The sequence below is a fragment of the Orcinus orca genome, chromosome 8 (genome assembly GCF_937001465.1).
Source record: "Orcinus orca chromosome 8, mOrcOrc1.1, whole genome shotgun sequence".
Classification (NCBI taxonomy): domain Eukaryota; kingdom Metazoa; phylum Chordata; class Mammalia; order Artiodactyla; family Delphinidae; genus Orcinus; species Orcinus orca.
In genome coordinates this window covers 46437851-46459631 of record NC_064566.1, presented here as the reverse complement: position 1 = coordinate 46459631, position 21781 = coordinate 46437851, and the positions used below count along the sequence as shown (strand labels likewise).

The 21781-nt window shown below is 40.7% G+C and overlaps 2 protein-coding genes across 6 annotated transcripts; both read right to left on the bottom strand.

Moving 5' to 3' along the window:
• Nucleotides 1-45: 45 nt before the first annotated feature.
• On the bottom strand, nucleotides 46-758 carry ASCL3 (achaete-scute family bHLH transcription factor 3). Its single transcript, XM_012536508.3, has one exon. It carries the CDS (start codon nucleotides 756-758, stop codon nucleotides 213-215), a length of 546 nt encoding a protein of 181 aa, XP_012391962.1. The 3' UTR covers nucleotides 46-212.
• Nucleotides 717-20585, bottom strand: TMEM9B (TMEM9 domain family member B). 5 transcript variants are annotated; one of them, XM_004279209.4, is made up of 6 exons: nucleotides 18434-19500; nucleotides 16026-16117; nucleotides 12591-12699; nucleotides 10151-10285; nucleotides 6054-6227; nucleotides 717-770 (listed from the first exon to the last, which is right to left on the bottom strand). In XM_004279209.4, exons 1-5 carry the CDS (start codon nucleotides 18797-18799, stop codon nucleotides 6072-6074), a joined length of 858 nt encoding a protein of 285 aa, XP_004279257.2. In that variant the 5' UTR covers nucleotides 18800-19500; the 3' UTR covers nucleotides 717-770; nucleotides 6054-6071. The 5 variants fall into 5 exon arrangements, with proteins under 5 accessions (XP_004279257.2, XP_033260457.1, XP_049569937.1 ...); XM_033404566.2 differs by lacking the exon at nucleotides 717-770 and adding an exon at nucleotides 5040-5587 and having other exon boundaries at nucleotides 18434-20585; XM_049713980.1 differs by lacking the exon at nucleotides 717-770 and having other exon boundaries at nucleotides 5040-6227; nucleotides 18434-20583.
• Between the last annotated feature and the right edge of the window lie 1196 nt (nucleotides 20586-21781).

Sequence of the window (21781 nt, the reverse complement as noted above, 5' to 3'; positions counted from 1 at the left end):
AAGTTCTTGAAAGAAATTACCAAAGGTTAAGAAGCATTTTCTCAATCTACATAAGATAGTTTAGTACATCTGAAACCCAGGTAAGAAATATCCAACACAGCTTAGCATTTGAACTATTATCTGCCCACCCAGAGATTCCATTAGGAAAACTATCAAATGATGTAAGGGACCACATTTTGTGAAATTATTTGTTTCTATTTAGAAACACGGAATTAAATGATTCTGAAAATGGGGTCAGTGTGGCGGCTGGTGGCTGCCATTACGGAGGAATCTTTCCTGGGGTTATTCTTGGCCTCAACCTCATCAGGGTACAGAAGGGACTGCAGGTAATTAATGTACTTGATTGCGGCTCTGAGGGTCTCCACTTTGCTGAGTCGTGTCTCCAAGTACTCCTCTGGCAGATGATGTCGGAGCTGGGCATAGCCTTCATTGACACATTTCACCCGCTGCCTTTCCCGCTCATTCCTTTTCTGGATAAAGGCTGGCCTGTAGGAGTCTTCACACCTTCTGTAATTTGGATAAGGCATTGGGAAGGAGAAGGCGCAGGGTTCCCCATAATCTTCCATGATCAGAGAGTCACTGGAAAAAGGCAGCAATGGCAGGTCTTCAGAGTAAGGAGATGGCACCGGGCCCTCAGGGTACAGGTGGAACATGATCATGGGGTCCAGATAGAAGGACCTGGTCAGTGGCAAGTGGGTGGAATCAGAGGAGACAGGCAGTTTGTCTGGCAGATTGGAGTAGCTTCTATTGTCCATCATTTCCTCTTTAGCCTGGAAACAGAACCAAGTTTATTAATTTGGCCAGATCAAAAGAGAACAGATATCGACAGAGATCAGAGACTTTTCTGCTTTGATCAATAGTTTCTGAGCTCATTCTGAAAACTTGATGGGGTTACAACATTCTTTGGGTAGTAAGGGAGAGGATTTTTTATGGTACACAGAAACAGCATGAAATAACATTGACTTGCCTTGTGAGAAAGTTATTTCCTTTCAGTCCTTATGATTACAAGGATATATCTTTAGTCTGATGAGAGTGTGTTTTCCATACTACTAGAATGCTTTCTAATCCTCCTCAGATGGAAGCCTTCAACAGGAATAGTATCTAGCTAGAATCTAATAATATTTTACTATTAATTTCTATTTATTGTGAATTATACTGATTTCACATTTACAGTAGTGATACAAAGTCTCTTTTAAAAATAAAGCTACTTGAGTAAAAAATGTAAATTGATTTACAGAAAAATAGTAAGTAAATAGCAGTACAGGTGGAACACTAAAATAATGAAGATTGTGAAGGTGTATGCAAATACTGATGTTTGGGAAACACTGAAACACCACAATATTCAAATACGTGTTGGAGAAATTACAAACTAGTTAGTGATCATGCAACCTCACAGGCATAGCCTTCTTAAACGATACCTGATATGCCGGGGGCAAAACTGAAAATAAAAATAAAAAAGGAATCATTTGCTCTTAAAAATTCACTGTAAGATTCCCTTAATGAGAAACTCCCCTAACACATTTAAAACATGGTCAATTAACATATTTTTACTTAGAACTTTAAATATATAGAGTAAAGTGCATCTGTATTTAGGTTTTTTTTCCCATGGAACTTAAAGTATAATACTCTAAGATGTCTCATATCAACACATTCCCTTCTTCTGAATAGGCCTGCATCCAGCTTATTTATTACACTACCATTACTTTTTGCCTTTGACTGTAATAATGTGGTCACAACGGATTTCACAGGAACATTACAGTGTAACTAGTTAACTGGAAGTCAAGGAAGTGCTGTAGGAAAAGAGCGTTTTTCTTTCAGTCATTAACATTCTCAAGTTTCAATCTTGGCTTTGCCTCTTCTTAGTTGTGTGTCCTTAGGCAAATTTCTTAACCTTTCTGAGCTCTGGCTTATTCCTATGTCCAACTGAGATATCAACTATTCTGCAGGGTGGTTGTGAGGATTAAATGAAAAAAAAATACATAATGCACTAGGTATTAGTTCTTTTCCTGTTTCGTTTCTTAACAGATGAATACTTGTGCAGCATCCCTTTCTCACCTGCACCTTATAGAAAACCTGGCCTATATTTTCCCTAACACTGGAAAATCAAACATTGATCTATCCAAAGCACATCTGTTGAGAGATGAAGAACACACCCAAAATGGAAAAGGAAAAGCCACATGAAATCTAATTTTGGGCTTTCAGAAAAGAAGGAAAGGTGGCTTTCTTTTTCCACAAAAAACCCAGCCCTAATGTTTAAGGGCAAGATTAGGTAAACACTGGCACTTGTTTCTCTACCTGAGTAAAACAAAACTCTGCAGGCTGCACTATGTAATGACAGGAGCAGTCTCTAAGCACCAGAAGTCAAGTGCAATAAAGTGTATTACAATTCTTGTGAAAAAACCTATCCTATCAAGTATGGTTACAGAAAAGACAAATGACTCTGGAACCAGAAAGAGCAGTAGGGGATGGGGGATGGCGGATGAGGGGTGGGAAATGTGAGTGATGGGGAGGGTTATAATGTCATGGTGAAAAAGGCTGAAAAAGGAATAAATGCCAGGAAAAGCTCTTCCTAATAGAAGTGTGGTGGTGAGGGAATGAGATAAGTGCCATAGGTCCAATTAAAAATCAAAACAGAGGAAATGAAAGATTCCAAATTACTGATCCAATGGCCTAAAATAACTAACATAAAATGAAAATCTCTGGATTACAAACTAGCCAAGATTCTGCCAAAAAGAAAAAGTTGCTGAGAAAAAGAGTTGGGAAATTCTCGAGCCAAGAATTCTAGAGGGTAAGAGATAAAGGATGTGTATGGCAGAAGTTGGGAAATGATGGCACAATGGGTATGGAGCCCCTATTACTACATTTCTGAGAACATCAGCACCTTATTTCTGCCTATAGCTAATGAGCCAGAACTGATACAACAAGGTACCAAAAAGTAAAGCAGATGTCATCAAAGCTAATTACACACAGAATTCTTTCGGTATAGTTCATCCTGACTGATAATTTTAACAATATCTTAAGCCTTGACCCAGATGAAGTCTGAGTAATTTGTATACACAACAGGTAATTAATAGTTTCTAGGTTTTAACAAGACATTGCATAATTCTTGGAAAAAGAGCCTGGTGTCTTTGGAGACACACTGATGAGAAAGCCTTTTCTATTGAGCATTTCCAAAAAGTTCACCAATCAATGTAGTAGCATTTAAATGATCCTTTATTCAAAGAAGAAAATTTAACAACAACAGTGATAGAATGAAAAAGGCAGTAGCGAAGAGGATCAAGATAGGAAGTCTAGTGGCAGCTGGACATGTTTGTAGAAACTGAGTAAAGGTTTTAAAAGAGAGCCACACAGGCTGTAAGTGCTGTGGCTCCAAAGCCAGATACACGCATAGCTAACAAATGCACCTGCCTTTTAGGGAAAATCTCAGGTGTCTCTCTTAGAACTCTTCTGGGAAATAAATGATGAGGTCTTAATGATAAAATCCTAAGAGATTCTGGATGCTCTGCTGAGCATAAAAGCTTCAACTTTCTGAGAGATTACAAATATCTAGCATGGAAAAAACAAAAAGCTACAACTGCACATATAATTGAATTACTGAACGTTAGGCCTAGAGAAACCTTAGAAATCCTCTTATCCAATCCCTCATAATTGTTGCAGAGCTAGTAGCAAAGCAGAGGTCAGAACCTAAATCTCCTGACTTCCAAACCCAAAAACACTTTCCGCTCCTCCAGATGACTGAATCATCAGCAAAACTGACTCTTTCAACATATAAGCATATTTGATAGTTTAAGATAATGGAATAATCAGATAGCTGAAAAAATTCATCATTTATCAACCGTGCCTAGGGATTTTCTTAAAAACCATGTTTTTATTCTCCCCCATGGGCCACTCTGGAGAAGAGTCTCTTACCTGAATTTTGTTGCCGAGAGGCTGTACTTTGGGCTGAGTCAGACTTAAACTGATTTATAGGTGATCATTTAGTAACAACATGCAAAATAGCTTACAGTTAAACAGAACTGCTCAGTCCAGTTTATCTGTTTTCTCTACCTAATATGTAGATATGACAACATACAACAAAACTAAATAGAAAGCTTTGCTTGCAAAATTGGACTCTTGTAACAAATTCTTTTATAAAAAGAATGCCCCCCCATTTATGAGTTATATAATCTTATATCAAAATTATTTATGGAAAATATCTTTAAGTAATAATCTCATAATGTGCAAATATTCGCCAATATTTTTAAAACAGAGATTAAGGCCATAACCAGGAAGCTCAGTATGAACCTACATTTTATTATATATCTATTAAAATTTTTTTCCTTCTAAATAAACTATTTTTCAGAGCAATTGCAGATGCACAGCAAACTGAGCAGAAAGTACACAGTTCCCATTTACCTCCTGCTCTTACATATATGCACATTCTCCTCTACTACCAATAAGCCAGCCCCAGAATGATATATTTGCTACAAGTGATAAACCAATACTGACACATCATTATCACTCAAAGCCCATGGTTTACATTACGGTTCACTCTTGGTGTTGTGCAATTCTATGGAATTTGACAAATGTATAATGACATATTATATACTGATTTTTTTTTTTACTCCATAGTTTTGCCTTTTTCAGGATGTCATATAGTTGGAATCGTATAGTAAATAGCCTTTTCAGATTGGCTTCTTTCACTTAGTAATATTTATTTAAGGCTCCTCCACATATTTTTGTGGCTTGATAGCTCATTTCTTTTTAGCACTGAATAATATTCCATTGTCTGAATACCATATGATATCACTTACATGTGGAATCTAAAATATGACACAAAGGAACTTATCTATGAAACAAACAGACACACAGACATAGAGAACAAATTTGTTGTTGCCAAGGGGGAGGGGAGTGAGGGAGGGATGGATTGGGAGTTTGGGATTAGCAGATGCAAACTATTATAATATAGAATGGATAAACAACAAAGTCCTACTGTATAGCACAAGGGACTATATTCAATATCCTGTGATAAACCATAATAGAAAAGAATATAAAAAAAGTTTTTCAAAAATTATTTTTATTGTTACATTTCAAAGAGGACATAGGAAGAAAAAAGCCAGTTATCCAATAACTGCTATACCTTTCAGAGGGAGGCAACTGGAACTCCAGTGCTAGTTCAAAGCTGTACACACTACAGCTCAAACAGCTGCCTCTCAACCTGACTGGAGATGCTGACAAATATGTGTACGTCATCAATCCAGGGAGGCTTGGGTTTAAAAGAAAATTTCTTTATTGCAAGTGTCCAAGTCCTTAGGATTCATCCTTAAAGATACTAGAAGAAGATGAGAAAGACCACACACCAAGACTATGTTTATTCATTAGAGTAAACTAGTGAATGGCCACTTTGTTCTAGGATGCATTGCATCAGACATCACAGTACATGAAGAAAATCTGCATCTTATGAAGAGCCACCAGGCATTTCAGATCCAATTTACCATGAAGTGCAGCCACAGGTCAACCAGATGTCCAGATAATATAGTCAGTGCAAAATTCAACTAGGTAAGTCAGGGCTTTGATGAGGCTGGCAGACTTCAAAATATAAATGAAACTTGAAAATAAAAGGCAAAGTCTATTTACAACGATTGTTTACTAAAGTGACTTGAGAAAAGTTATGTTAAGCACTTCCCACGTATCCCTCCCCTACTCTGCCAAAAACAAAAACAAAAAACACCACACAAAAACCACCCCTGAAAATTATCTTGAAAACCAAATTAAAACTGTGTGGTAAAATAGAGAGTGCTTTTTCCAGGTAAAGGACTTCAAGATAATTTACAGGCAGACATATTTTTATTAGTAAAAGTCACAAATAGGAAAAGGCTAACGTTGTTTGAGGCGTGTGCTTTAAAAAATGCCTCCATTAATACATTAACAAGAAAAGAAAATACCAAGCATGTTTTTGTTTCCAGTTTCGAATTTTCCAGCAAGAGTTAGTGAAATCAACAGGGCATTAAAACAAAACCCAGGAAAACTCAGTCAATTTTTTCCCATTGTCTGCCTTATTTCTTTCTAGTCACCTTGAATTCGATTCCCAATTAGCTGAGGACAACATGACGGTCAAAGACGGATTTTCGCTGCTCTTGAACTTGAAGCTTCCAACGCTGCTGGGCATACTCTACTTTATTCAGCACATTGGCTCGACTGCGGGAGCGGGCCAGCACATCGTGGGCATTTGCAAAAGGCTGGTGATCCTGAAAGTCCAGGAATGGAGAACATCAGACAGTATGGTCCGTGTAAAACACACACACACAGTTATCCAGCCAGAGAGATAGGAGCAGCTGGCCTTTTCAAACAGACCATCTAATTTGGCCAAGCACTCTTAGGCACTCAACTACCAGAAGCAGGATGAACTCAACTACAGAAATAGTTGGTTCAAGTAAAATAAGCGATGAGGAGGTATTTGTGCAAAGTTCCCATGAGTCACCATTTCCAAAGACATTCCCTTAAGAAGTTGGGATCAAGACAAAGACAGTGGTCATTTACGTTAAAGAGAAGCCCGTCTTGATGAGTGGTGGAAAGAAAATCTATTTTGCATGTTAATATCTATATGTTACAGATACAGAAAGTGGGGCTTTTCCTTGTTTTATTCAATACTATATAGCTAATCTGTGGCTGAGGAAACTCCTATCTTTTAATTTCCTGACTCCCATTATATTAGAATTTTTACTTGCCAGCTTGGGGCCACATTCATCCTGGGAGATGAGTTGACTGGATCCTATCTTGGTTGGTTTCCATCTCTTCTTATGCCCTCAACACCTACATTTCCCCCCTTCCCCAATCTGTAATGAACAGAGACATAGCTCAAGTGCTACAATTACCCTCTAGTGCTAAGGACAGTAAGGAATTATTACTTCAGCATTTCTATTTGGTAAAGACTTGAATCTTTCATTGCTAAGCACACAGTAGCTTCCATGTTAGCTGCCGCATTAGGAAAGAGGCCATTGAAGGGTCACCCAGGTATCTGTAGAAAACGAACCTATCCTGGTCAAAGTAAACCAACGCCACTGATGTTTGTAGTCATTACACAGGAAACCACCATGCTAATCTATCTATGAATGAGATATAAACACAGCTGCCTAAATGACAAAAGGCATTCAGTACTAATTTATTGCTTTTGTTTGCCTTTTCCTTGATCTCTTTTTCCTGAACCTGGGTTAGCAAAGCTCCTAAATGTTCCAACATAGGATAAAAGTCACAAGTTAGACCTCTTAAACTTCGCCTCTCAGAAAGAAACAATATTGTTTTGCATGTTTGCAAAAGCTCTATTATATACCCAGGGCAGGAGTCAGCGTGCCTATGGAAAGCTATACATAACCGCATAACTATATATATAAAACTATAACTAAACAGTGTTTTAACACCTGGTCTTCTTTTTAGAGCAAGATATTTATATAATGTCGACATTTCAAAGACATCAAAGAGTTTTCTGTAAAGAATCTATCCCTGCCTTCTTTACCGAAATTGCTTCAACTTTTCACTTAATTTAGGTAATATCTTGTGCAAACCCCATTCTTTTTTTAACCTTACAAATGAAAATAATAAAAACAATTCCACAAAGTTCAAATGTTTCAAAGATGTAAGAAAGAACATTAGGAAAGAGGAAGGCAGCTAATGTTGTTGGATTACTTTATTTCCCATGAGGAAATAAACCGATCCAAGGTCATCTAACAAATGAGCACAAGCACAAGTCTTAGCTTCCCTAAACGTGACTTGGTGTCATATCTTAACACACTGATTTTGTTCAGGTAGATTAAAATGACACTATCCGAATATGGTGCTTCAGTGAACTTGTATATAAAACATTATTACCATTGGTTTGTTTTGACATAAACAAGACTGGGAAGAAGGATGTACTTTACCAGCAGAGTGCTTCTCAATTTCATAGTCCTGTTATCTACTCTTCAAGGTAGGGAGAGAAACATCTTCTTAAGGAACAAATTTAAAGGACTAAACACACAGTTAATCCTTCTGGCCTATTCTCCATCCATCAGAACAAGACTGAACTAGCTGCTCATAGTCATGGATGCCAGGAGAATGCAAATAGAGATTTACTCTTTATATATGTTTGCACTTTTTATACCTGATAAAATTACAATAAGTACAAAACATGTTTTAATGTAATGCTTTGATAATAGCAATGATGTGTCGTGGATATATAACACAGTAACTATTGTGACTACTTGCAGTGAGCTTCTTAACTATTTGTGCTAACTCTCACTTGATTCAAAGTACTCTACACCCAACAAAAATGGAAAAAATTAAAACAGAATTTAACTGAGAATTTAACAAAAGCACGTATAAAGGCACATAAAGAGTGAAGAACTATCATCTTGGATTAGCAACAATTGTAGGAATTTAAATTGAACTTCTTTTTGAACGGAGTTGTTACCATAAATTCATACCTGTGTTTAGAAAACCTCTCTCTGCCCAGAATCAATTTAACTGATATGCAAAAGTCAGCCAGGCCTCCCAAGACAATGTTCTCACATGATCGACATGCTCACAGAATCAATCTCTGGTGAACAAAATGGTTACTAAGCACATGGTCCCATCAAATGCCTTTCCTACATGTTTTTATCTATACATTTGTACATCCATTTCTTTTATGCTCTGTGTATTACATTAATATTGTCTATCCCTAAAATCAGGAACCAGATATTTAATGCTATAAGGGATGTAGTTTAAGTCACAGTTTCTGTCTCTGTGCCTATAATGAAACGGTTTAGGTGGCCTTTGATACATAACGTCTTCATATGTTAGTAGTTCTCAGCTGGGGGTGATTTTGACCCCCAGGAACATTTGGCAATGTCTGTGGACATTTTTGATTGTCATGATTGGGATGAGGCTTCTAGTGGGCAGAGGTCAGGGATGCTATTAGATATCATGCAGTGAACAGGACAGCTCCCTACAACAAACAATCATCTGACCCAAAATATCAATGGGAAATGTTGTATGTGAATGAAAATTAACATGGAAACAGTATTTGAGACTCTAATTCTTCCTGATATGGAAAAGTTACTTGTTATGTGTTGGTTGAATTACTAAAGGAAGCAAAGGGAAAAGAGGCAAAGAGAGGTATTTCTATGAAAGTTCTTCACAAAACAAAAATGAAATCTTGCTCAAATTAAGTTGAGTATTCAATATCAATATTCATGAGACAAGCAGGCTCTGTAATTATAACTTAAGCCATTCATTCAGGATCCCCTTTCTCATCTTTTACCAATGGGTCCACAAGCCATTCCAGAGTAAAAGGACTTTTGACTGTGATTGGCAAGGCTTTATCCTGGCTTTGGCTTTTGGAATTGATTCTTGACACTCTACTAAATTTTATTCACTTTAAGAAACATAGTTCAATAAAGTAATCCAAAATAAAAAGCAATTTCTAAAGAATATTATATATGTAATAATGAAATAGTGGAAAATTTGGAAACAAACCCAAACAGGATAATGACAAAACAAACAATATAATTCTCTAAGCCATATTGAATAACAAATTTGCAGACTATGTCAATTTCTCAAAGGTTTTGAGTGAAGTAATATTATTATATATACAAATATGAATGTGTTTTAAAGATAGGAAGAGAATCAGGAGTGATGGTTTTATTTTTCTCTAGAGTTAAAGATCACAGATTTTTTTAAAGAAGGAGGAAAATAGGAAATATAAAACATCAGCAGGTTATCAAGCTGTACTTCATTAAGTAAAGAACATTATGGTTTTCATGCTTCCCTTCACTAAAGCCTCTTTGCCTTTTAAAATATTTGGTGATGTTGACAGGAAAGGTGTTCAGGCAGGAGCCTAGGAAGAAGACTATCTCCGATGCTTTTCTCAATGTAAACAGGAAAAGGCAATGAAAATTGTTCCCTTGGTAGTGAAAGGCAAAGCCTTGTACAGCACACTCACCAAGGATCATCGGTCTAACCACCACATTTATGGCTTTACAGAGCAATTTCCTCATAAAGAGACATACACTAATATTAGAATTGTCTTTAGGTTCTCTGGTGCAGGATCTGCTCCAGATAGGGACATCTATTATGTAACTACTCTTTACATGCACTTTATATCAGATGATGACAGAGACTGGCCTTGAACACCTAGGGCATGCTAAGAACTTACCCCAACATCATCATCACTCTGTATCAATTGTGAATGTCCAAATAGGCGTCTCTTCAGTATGGGCTCAACCAGAGTAAGATATACCATGTACAGAAGCAGAAGGCCCAAAATGGAGAGATAAATTATAATGGTAACCTAAAGGAAATTGAAAATAAGTTATATCTGTTCAAGCCAAGAAATCTGAATTTTGTATAATAATGCTGAAGCCATAGTGAAGACTGATCTATCTGTTAAGCATATAGGATTTCTATACAAACCAGATTCCAACATAAGAAATAAACTCAACTCTTCACCAAAGTATTATTTATAGAAAAAAAGGAAAGAAAGCATTTTGCCTTTGGGATCTTTTCACGAGTCTTCAAATTCCATCTTCACCTACTGCTAATCATTTGCACCACTGCTAGCACAGCAGTTCTCTTTTTTCACCTGAATACAGTGTCCTAGATTCAACAGCACTGCAGTCAAGACCACTTTCTGTTAGGATCCCTAACAGAAAATGTAATTCAGATGAATTTCAACAGCATACTGCTTTAGATCAATTTAGATATACAAAAATACATTTTAGGCACATGATTTTCTTGAGATCTTACTTCGTGCGGTGTCAAGCAGTACAGTGTGACACCTCCCACTAGAATGGCTACAGTTAAAGACAGTCAATACCAAATGTTAGCGAGGATGTACAGAAACTTAACCCTCATATGTTACTGGTGAGAAGGTAAAATGGTACAACTACTTTAGAATACAACCTGGCAGTCTCTTAAAAAATTAAATATAGGGCTTCCCTGGTGGCGCAGTGGTTGAGAGTCCACCTGCCGATTCAGGGGACACGGGTTCGTGCCCCGGTCCGGGAAGATCCCACATGCCACAGAGTGGCTGGGCCCGTGAGCCACGGCTGCTGAGCCTGCGCGTCCAGAGCCTGTGCTCCGCAACGGGAGAGGCCACAACAGTGAGAGGCCCGCGTTCCGCAAAAAAAAAAAAAAAAATTAAATATAAACTTACCTCTCTTAGGAATCTACCAGAGAGAAAGGAAAACATACATCCACACAAAGACATGTATGCAGATATTGATGACAGCATTATTCATAAGAGTAAAAATCTGGAAATAAATGTCCATCAACTGATGAATGGATAAACAAAATGTGGTATGTTCATGTAATAGAATGCTATTCAGTAATAAGAAGGAATTAAGTACTGATACATGCTACAACATGAAGAGACATGTTTTTGAGGTCTGTGTGAAAGAAACCAGTCACAGAAGACCACATATTTTATGATTCCATTTATATGAAATGTCCAGATCTGTAGACACACAAAGCAGAATAGTGATTGTCTAGGGCTGGGGGTAGGAATGGGATTAACTATAAATGGTTATGAGGGATCTTTTTGGGGTGATGGGAATGTTCCAAGACTGGATTTTATTTTTATAATTTTTTTTTAGAAAGTTATCAGGGTCAATACCCAAAGTATTTATTTATTTTTATTTTTTGGCTGCGGGGCATGCGGGATCTTAGTTCCCCAACCAGGGATTGAACCCGTGCCCCCTGCATTGGAAGTGCGGAGTCTTAACCACTGGACCACGAGGGAAGTCCCTAAAACTGGATTTTAAAAATTGGTTTTAAATTTGCTATAATTTATAAAATTGTACAATTATAATGAGTGACATTTGGGGTATGGAAATTATACATAAAAATTTTGTTTAAAAACAGAAAAGTACAATGATGGTTTCTCTATGGGACAGTACCCTGCTGGAGCAGGAGCTCTCCACAGGGTCAATCACAACAGGAGTCTTTGTAACTGGCATAGCTGAGCACCCTAGATTCCCCTGAGGCTTTTTTTTTTTTTTTGCAACAGGAATGGGGACCTCCATATAAAAAAATTGGGGAGAAGAACTATTAGCCACCATAATAAAGTAACTGAACTCATTAGAGGTCCAAATTGTGATGAGTGATCTACATTCCATTTCCTATAAAAGATAAAGGAAACCTTAAAATCCAGAAGTGATGTTTTCTAGGATAGAGCAGTCACTCTATATATAACTTTTTCTAAGGGTTGAGAGGGCAGGAAGAAGAAGGTCTAATCATCCTGCTTTCTCACTAATCTTTGGTGTACATGGCCCGCAGAGAAGCTGGAATGTCTTTCTGGGAAATGCTAATTATACTCAGGGCTTTTTTTGTGCCATTTCACATATCACATCTATCTAAGGTATCCTAATTAATGCACAAGGCATCTCAACGAGGCAGGCGGAGAGCAGGCCCATTGCTCCTTTTAGGGTGTGGGCTGGGGATGAGAAAGGAGGGGGTAAGAGGGTGCTGGGGAACAGGATGGAAGAGCAATAGTTTAGGTAACTAAATAGATTTCAAATGTCCAAAATTTTCTTTCTTGTCTAGATACCAACAAAAACTGTTCCAGAAGCAGAAAAGATGGATTATTGTTGTTTTACCTTGATCGTAACAGAACTTCTCTCCTCATATTTGCATTCACAGCGTAGACAGTATGCTTCTACATCAGGCCCCCGCACAGGCATGGGGTCCACAACATGAAGGCAATCGCTGGAATAACAAAGATAAAATACTGCCTAAACCTAGCTGGATTTTCTACTTGCACTGATCAAACCTTTCCTGAAATCCGGAATAATCACTGAACTTTCCCAATGAAAGAATGAATATAAGGAACGAATAATCAGTAAGGGAAGGGAAATCATTTCCTCTCTAAACATTAGCAATTTGGTAAGCTTTAACAGTCTAAGAAACCATAAAGACACATATGTAGCAGCTATTTTCAAAAGTGCTATTTATAGTTAAAAATGCAAAATGGGAAAAATCCCAAATGGGACTGAAAACTACTTAGCAGATCAAGTCATATTTAGACTTGTTCATTTAGCAAGTAAAACTGCCTTAAATGATTTAAAGTGACCTGAAGCATTATTCAAATATGAGATTACCTCTTTTATGAATTGACTAATATCATCTAAACTGCCACAGTGTGGTATATGAATGGCTAATCACACATAACAGTTGGTAAATTATGAAACTCTAAAAGCTGAACACCAGAGTAAGAAACAATTACTTTTCTTAATGAACAAAAGTCTATTTAAAAAGCATGGAGAAGTAGGATTAGGACAACAAAAATATTTTAAAATGAAAACACTACCTGGCAACAGTACCTAAAAATAATAACAGGCTGAATGTTTTTATGGTTGGATGTTTATTTTCTCCCCATTTTCCAGGTCACTTATTTACAGCTTATGATAAGCAAGCCTAACCAAAAAATCTTTTTCCCAGAAATCTGTCAATTCTAGGAAATAATTAAATTCTTACTCTCCCCAGCTATTAAGAGCCCACTACCCAGATCACCTTCAGCAAAGGCAGGCAAAGCTTTGCTGTCCTGCTGGCTGCTGGGCAGTTTCCCTCCCTCTTGTGCTCTCTCCCTTAGGCATGTCTGGCTGCCTCAAGAACTCTACCACAGCATCCTGTCTCACTCCACCCACCTTCTTGAGGGCATCCAATGCTCCAGGCTGATTCTTTCCCTTTGCCCTATCAGAATGTACTTTTTTGTGTTCTGTTCCCTCTGAGCTGTGGCATAAGAAAGAAAACCCAAAATGGCATAAATGATAAAAGTTCAGTCAGTTTTCCTTAACAGGTAATTTAATTTTAACAAAGGTAGTAATGAAAAAATAAGTCTCAACTGGCAGACTTTCAAATAAGAGTAAGGTCCCACAATTCACACCATACAAGTGTGTGATATTTGTTCCAAATGTACAGAAGACCAGGAACGTATCCAGCTGGATGCAGGCATAAAATAGGCAGAGGAAGCTAAATCCCACTGCAGGGGTATCTAGCTCAGAATCATAGAAGTCATCCAGCCCAGCACTCTCGGAGAGGTCACCTGTACAGGTCAGAGTAAAGTAATAGGTAAAAGGACCAGAATCCAGGGCTCCTGCCTCCTAGGACAGCCCCCCTGTATCTCTCTGAACCTCAGGAAAATGAGACTTATCTCCTACATAGTTTTCTATTTCAGCTTCAGAAGCCTTAGTAACAATACTTAAGAATTACTTGGGGAATTTAAGTGTTGAGTATTTCTTTGGAAGTACAAATACAGTTTAATAACAAGGAGATTTTGAGTGCTGTGCAGGATGGGAGAGGAAGCAGAAAGGTTGGTTCTGGCTGGCCACTCATTGTAAACACAGAACCCAGATACAGAACACAACCACTTCAGGAACTAGGCGACACCTCCCCCTAGTGCCAAAAGGAGGACATTATCAGCTTCAAATCACGCCTCAAACACAAACCAGAGAACTCAAAATTTTTCTTAAGTTAGACAGTATAGGTCAATGAAGAATTAAAGCTAACAACTGGACAAAATGGAGAGGCCAGGAGGTACAAATATATATAGGGTCAGATAAGATATTGGAAGCCTCGCAAAGCCATAACATCTTGATTAGTCATAACTTGCCTACCCTTCTAAAGCCAGTTAAAGAACTTTCAGTGACATCTGTGAACCTATTCCTAGTAAAAGGCTAAGCTGCAGGAAGGAAGCAAGGGAGAGAGGGAAGAAAAATTCCAAAGCAAGCCTAGTTTTCAACTGTTTATTTTCAAAGCTCCCTATTTTCACCAATAACCAGGGATAAATGATATACGGTTCTCTGTGAACCTGGAAAAACAAAAAGTCAGTGAAAAGATTAGTGCTAAACACTTGAATAGTGAGTTCATTTGCCACTCAAGTAACAGGCATCATATTCTATTACTGATAATAGAATAAACTGATTGTAAGTGCTCAATATATTTGGAAAATTTATAGGAATAACTTATTTGAGTTTTCTTTTCATATAAAGTAACTTGCTGATATAAAACCTAGAAGAATAGCTAAATCACTTTGTAGTATGAGACAATTTAAAGTAGAACACAAAAGCTCACAAGAAGTTCTCAAGAATATACTCACCAAATGTCAGATTGAACCTAAATGCACATCATGGGAAGAACAGACAATGACATCAGAAAAGCTAAACATGCTCAAAGGCTGCCTTTTTTTACTCAAAGTCAGCCTGGAATATTGTAACAGAATGAATTTAATTCTGCTTTCAAACTTTCGGGGCTATTTAGCTGTGAAATCGGGCACATGTGAAAGTACAGAACATTTGGAGCTATTTTTCTTCTAGGCCTATCCTGGCAACCTTCCATTACAAACCATAAAACGTCCCAGTCCAGAGTAAGGAGCCCACCTATCCTGCTACAAAATAACTGCTTCCCAATCATTTTACGGCACATGTAGAAAAAGCTATTATTTGTAAGGTCCACTGGGATAAACAGAGAAGGCTGCTGGTGGCTAGCTAGTCAGGATCCCAGTCATCACAGGCCTACTTGATTATATGCCAAGGGCTGAAGGGATCAATGACTTGGCACACCTATAACCTATTAATAGCACACCAATTGGTAAACTCTGATATTCATGGCTCATTCCCATTCCTTCCTGAGCCTGTTGACACTTTTAAACATAGTCTCCTATATCTGACAAGATATCATCAAAACCTACAAACTGTAAAAGCTCTGACCCAGATAAATGAGGCTTGCTTACCTTCCACTGAGAAGCAAGAGGGAGGACCAAAATTTAAGGGGACACAGAAGGGTAGCTATGGGTAGTTTGGGTGCCACAAACTCAGCCCCATCCCAATGTAAAAGCCTCCCTGCCTGGGGATTTTGGCTACATTCTTTTAGGCCTACATCATGCACTCAGGGCCTTACTCTCACTTTTTCAAATAGAAATGGAATTCAACACTTTTGCTTAAAGAGAAAACAATACATTGGATGAATATCCAGGGCTAACAGTGGCAACCAAAGAAAGAAATTTGACAGGTAATTCAGTAATCCAGAATACTTACCAGTCTTTTTGGGATATGTTCTTATTATAAATACGCCCAGAATTATCTTTATAGGGAGGACAGATACATTTACATCGGACATCCTCAGAATTCTATAACCAAAATAGAAACTTGTTGACAGTTTATCATCAATATTTTTAAAAACTGCAACTTACACATTGTGCTAAGCATCCCCGCCAAGTATTCTAAAACCATTTATTTAAAATTTTAAATAACTGTGAGATATACAAGTTTTTAAAAGCCATTGGTAATGCAAATGAATGATTATATACTACATAAAATTATTTTGAAATAACATCTAGTATCTGTGACTTGTTAATCACATTTTTGTGTCACATGACGATCAAATTGTGCTAATGTTATCACCATCTACCTGCTAGTAGAAAGACGAGGTAGACAGACAGCTGCGCCTGCAGATAAGAATGCTGATTACAGAAGGATGGGGAAATATCAAACTAAAAATTACTCACAAAACAAATCACAATTCTTCTACTCACCATCCTTCCACCCTTTGGTAGAAAGGTATTGCTATGGATAAAATGGGTTGGGCCAGAGTCCTATAGAAGGGATGAAGTTTTGGAGGCACTCAGCTACAATTAGAAAGGAAGTACTGGGTTGGCCAAAAAGTTCGTTCGGTTTAAAGTAAAAATAAAACACACCTTCTTCATTTTCACAGAGAACTTTATTGAACATGTCCACTAACCGAACGAACTTTTTGGCCAACCCAATACATAAGGGAAGTAGTGTGAGTGTAGCTGAGATCAGTTTGGTCTACCCTTCCCAGGAAACTTTGCTTCTAATCCCTGGGAGACAGAGAGGACAACTACTGATAAAGCAAGTTTCAAGAAGTGGAGGAAGGGGTGACTAAATTTATGAATAGAGGGAGTAGGAGATGCTTCCCCAACAAAGGGGAATCTAATCTGAGAAGGCAGCAGCTCATTAGTCTCCAGAGGACCAGGTCCAAAACTCCTATATATGGTGGTATATCTGGCAGAGTTGCTAATTCATTTACTCATTGAGCAACTACTTAGTGAGCATTTGTCCTGTGCCAGAACTTGTGTACAATGAGGTGGATTCAGATAAGTGTGAGACATGGTTCCTGCCCAGAATTAGGACATGCCCAAGTAAAGGAGACTGACAAGTACATGGTTACAATATACCACTTAGAGTGATGACAGAAGATATGCAGAGGGTGCCAGCAGTGTTTTGAAAGTCAGGAGACTTGCCGCTGTCCCTGTTTCTGGAGGGACATAGGGAAGATTTCAAAAATAACCCTTGACCTAAACAACAAGGATCTATTGTATAGCACAGGGAACTAAACTCAATATCTTGTAATAACCTATAATGGAAAAGAATCTGAATTACTTTGCTGTACACTTGAAACTAACATAGCACTGTAAATTAACTACATACTTCAATAAAAAAAGAACCCCTGACCAACACCCCCCTGATCTGTATACTTGTCACCCATCTTTCCCAGCCCCTATATTTAAAGGTATTATAGAGTAAAGCTCCAATTTAAAAAAGAAAAATGTCATTCTGTTTTCCCATCACATTAATGTGCAGGCCATCTGTTTTCCCTAGTAATGAGCTAGCTCATCAAGGACAGGTCTGGAGGGTATGGGCACGAAGGGGACTAGATAGCAGCATGAGGGGGACCAGAAGGGCCAAGAAATGGAGCAGGGGAGAAGGCCACAACCTCACCTCTCCTGTAGTTTGCATCCTCCCTTACCCTCTAAATTATCAAGAAGAGAGAAAGCAAGAAAGGGGCCAGGAGGTCCTGGAGGGAGTCAGGTGAGGATATGAGGCCAGGGAGAGAGCCTCCTGTAGGTCGTATTGAAAAGGAAGGCTGCCAGGAGAAGCAAGTTCCCACAGTGGGAAGGGATGAGTTCAGGGGTGAGGTGAGAGGAGTTAGTTCCTAAGAGGGAAGACAGCTGTGAGATGCGGGCTTCCTATCATTTTGGCCTGGGGAATTGGGGCAGTGGTCTGTGAAGCCGGTGGAGGGCGGCGGTGGACTGTCAGAGCTCAAGCGTATGAAGTTAAAGGCTCTTAGAGTTGGAAAGGCTGTCAAGTTTGAGGGAGTAGGGGTGCTGTCGGGGCTGGGAAGGGAAATTCAAGGAGGCGGAGATGCTGTCCCGACTCTGGGCGCCGTCAGGACCGGGTGGGGCTGGGGCGGGGTGTCAGCTCCGCGGGTGGGAGGGGTGCGGGCGGGGACCGTCAGACAGCTGGAGCAGGAAGGCTGGACTGCTCCCTGGCCGTCGGGAGGGTTCCGGGTGGTAGTCAGTCAGGGCTGTGAAGCTAGGGGTCGGGCTGTCAGGGATGGGAGAGAACTTGGGTGGGACGCAGGTGGACAAGGCCGGAGGCAGGGGAGGAGCTCCGGTCTGGGGCGAGCGCGGGGCGGGACTCACCTTGGCGGCGTCCGACAGCTGCACTAGCAGCAGCACCGAGAGCGCCAGGCAGGACAGGCTGAGCATGGAGCCGAGACGAAGGAGGCCGGCCCACAGGGTCGCCATCGCTGCCAGCCCCAGCAGTCCCCACAGCCGGAGCCCCCGAGACCTGCTCTCGGTCGGGCTCCGGCTCGGGCTCCGGCTCTTCCGCCCGCACTTCCGTCTGGGCCTTCGCGTCACGGGCCGCGCCGGGTTAGCTACGAAAAGCATTCGCCCCGGAAACGGTTCCCGGTGCGAAGGCCGGGAGGCTGCGCGGTGCCCCAGAAGCAAAGGCGGCCTCTCGGGGGCGCAGCGTGGGTCCGGCGGAGCTTTGAGGTGATAGGCCATCTTTCCCCGGCACCGAGGCTGCGGGGCTGTGGGCCGCCAGTGCACTAGCAGGTCCTCCAGCCCAGGGAGACCCCCCCCCAACCCCCAGCAAGCCCGGGCTGTCAGCGGGGGGACGGGGGGCGGGGCCAGAGCGACCCCTGCGAGGCCGGAGCAGTTCGTTGCCGGACCCAGAGTGAGCCTAATAAGCCCCAGGAATTGCTGAGAGGCGGCCCGTCCCGGCCGGCGCCGGCGGGGCGGGTGTGAGGCGTGGGGACAGGTATGGGACTGGCCGAGCCATCGCTTCCTGGGATGCCCACCCCCAGTCAGAGGGTCGAGAGGTCCTCTCTGGCCCTTTGGGTACTGACCTGCGGCCCACTCGCATCCCGGACCCCACTCCCCGCGAAGTTGCTAACAGTCTGTGAGCTGCCTTCTTGGGTGTGGCCTCCGTTTGGGGCTCCCCGCTTGCCTCCCACTGGGGGTCTGACCGCCTAAGCACAGCCTGCCGCCAGGAACTGGGAAACAGCGGAGGGGCTGGGCTGGGCCAGGCCTGCCTCCGGAAGGTGTGGAGTTGGCGAGAGAACCGCCCCAGTAGCCTCCTCCGTCCACGATTCCAGAAGGTGGGGGATCGCGGCGCTACAATCCTATTCAAGGTGGCTGGTCCCCTAAGTCAGAAGACGGGGAGCACTGACACATCCTTCCCAGAGCGGGTCATCTTGAAGGGTAATTTAGGATAACCTTGGAGATGGCATAGTGTCTCCAATTAAAATATTTTTCAGTTAGTAGAGACAGTGGGGTTGTAGTGGAAAGGATGCAGGGGCTCATCATAACTTCTACGGATTTTTTGAATGACCTTGGTCCAAACACTTCCCTTTTCTGGTCTCAGTATGAGGTGACTGAACACTTACCTATGGATTTCAAATTCTGCTTTCATGGAATACCCCGTGTTTCCTTTCTCTAAGCAAAACTTAAAAGGTGGTCTTTTCCTAGTTTGTGGAAATGTTTAATTAACGGATAGAATTTTCTCAATATTTTTCTCCCATGTGATTCTTGTTGATGCTAGACTCTAACACAAGGTGTCTGATGCTACGCCAAATATTTTTAGCCCCTTTCAGTCCCACATGGCAAGTGGTTCCCGGTCCCAACCAGAACCAGAATGGCAGGACTAGATGACTTTTCACCAAGGCCCCTCCAGGCTGCCTTCTGAAGATGCTGTTACATTAGTTAATTATCAGGTTTTCTTAGCGGGTGTTCTGCGCGCCAGAGGACAATCTGGAGACACCAGGGGTCAAATGTGTCTGACTGTGATGCACTTGTGGATTTGTGATTGCTAAAAGCTGTCTTATCAGCAAGTTTGAGATCAGTTTTGGGTTAGTTGTCTAGGTCTAGCATCTGAAGGGAGTGATTACTCTTTGGCTGAAACCTCACAGGCCTTCCCGTTCTTCAAAATTGTTCTCAGGGCTTTGACTCGGGGTACAGAGACCTAGAGGAAATATATAATAGTGCCTCACCAAGTACACTCAGTCTGGGCAGAATTTTAGAGTTACACTGTCAGATATTGTAGTCACTAACCACATGTGGCAATTGAGCACTTGAAGTGTGACTGAATTGAGATATGCTGTAAGTGTAAAATATACTGAATCTTGGGCTTCCCTGCTGGCGCAGTGGTTAAGAATCTGCCTGCCAATGCAGGGGACACGGGTTCGAGCCCTGGTCCGGGAGGATCCCACATGCACGGAGCAACTAAGCCCGTGTGCCACAACTACTGAGCCTGCGCTCTAGAGCCCGCGAGCCACAACTACTGAGCCCGTGTGCTACAACTACTGAAGCCCACGCGCCTAGAGCCCATGCTCTGCAACAAGAGAAGCTACCGTGATGAGAAGCCCGCGCACCGAAGAGTAGCCCGCTACAGCTAGAGAAAAGCCTACGCACAGCAACGAAGACCCAGTGCAACAACAACAACAACAACAAAAAAAATATATATATATATACTGAATTTCAAAGACAATATGAAAAACAAAATATCTCAATAATTTTTTATATTAAGGTTGAAATATTTTGGATGTATTAGGTTAAATAAGTTATTAAAATAATTTCACTTGTTTCTTTTTACTTCTTAAATGTAGCTACTAGAAAATTTAATATTTGTATTAGATATAGCTGTTCTAGAATATAGGCTGTTGCTGCCTTGAGTAGAGTGACTGTAATAAGATGGTTAGTTGCCTGGCTAGAGTCTGAATGAAGACTCAGGCCTGGGTAAGGAGATGGGTGACAGAGTTGAACTGGCACAGCTAGAGCCAAAGGTTTGAGGTTGCGGGGGTATATGTCACTAAACAAGGAATGTAATTCCAGGTGACACAGTGGAAGTGGAGGAGTCAGTTCTTGTTCTGCCCTGCTCATGCCTAGATAACTCTTACTTTCCCCTTAGGTCAGGAGTCTCTTCAACTAGAAAGCCTTCCCTGACTTAGGTGCACTTCCATCTGTATTTGTGCAGATCTGTTTCCAAACTTAACCCATTAGGATAAAATTATGTTTTCATATCTGCCTCTATACTCCCAACCTCCATCAAAATTTTGCAAACTCTTTGAGGGCAGTGGCCTTGTTCATTATCTTTGTACCTGGAGACTGGGACAGAGTAAAAACCAATAAATGTTTGTGGGGACCTGGAAAAGGGAAAAGGAATGGGAGAGGCTCCTCTGGTCAGTCTCCAAGAATCAGGTACCTACTTGAATCCCTACTTTATTCCTTTATTATCATGAGAGGGCAATGCTGAGATGCCCAAAGAAGTGCAGATGGGATCTGGGCACCACAGTAGGCAGGAGAGGGGAGATTTTCTGTCCTAGGGTCTTCCTAGACCTTCAGGTCACATCAGAGTTGTTCTGTTTACAGACAAGACTCGCCTTAGTGAGTACCCACTCTTTTCCCTGCTTCCCTGTGACTACGTTTCCTTACTCTATTCCACTTAAGGAGTGATAAGTCCAGGTGCACCTTCCTACCAGGTATGTG

What these genes read in the sequence shown, in the direction of transcription:
- TMEM9B (XM_033404566.2), bottom strand. Translation starts at nt 18,799, where the DNA reads ATGGCCTATCACCTCAAAGCTCCGCCGGACCCACGCTGCGCCCCCGAG. An exon ending in AGCTGTCGGACGCCGCCAAG is followed by an intron (nt 16,118 to 18,433) that starts GTGAGTCCCGCC and finishes TTTTGGTTATAG; the next exon opens with AATTCTGAGGATGTCCGATG. An exon ending in AACATATCCCAAAAAGACTG is followed by an intron (nt 12,700 to 16,025) that starts GTAAGTATTCTG and finishes TTGTTATTCCAG; the next exon opens with CGATTGCCTTCATGTTGTGG.
- ASCL3 (XM_012536508.3), bottom strand. Translation starts at nt 758, where the DNA reads ATGATGGACAATAGAAGCTACTCCAATCTGCCAGACAAACTGCCTGTC.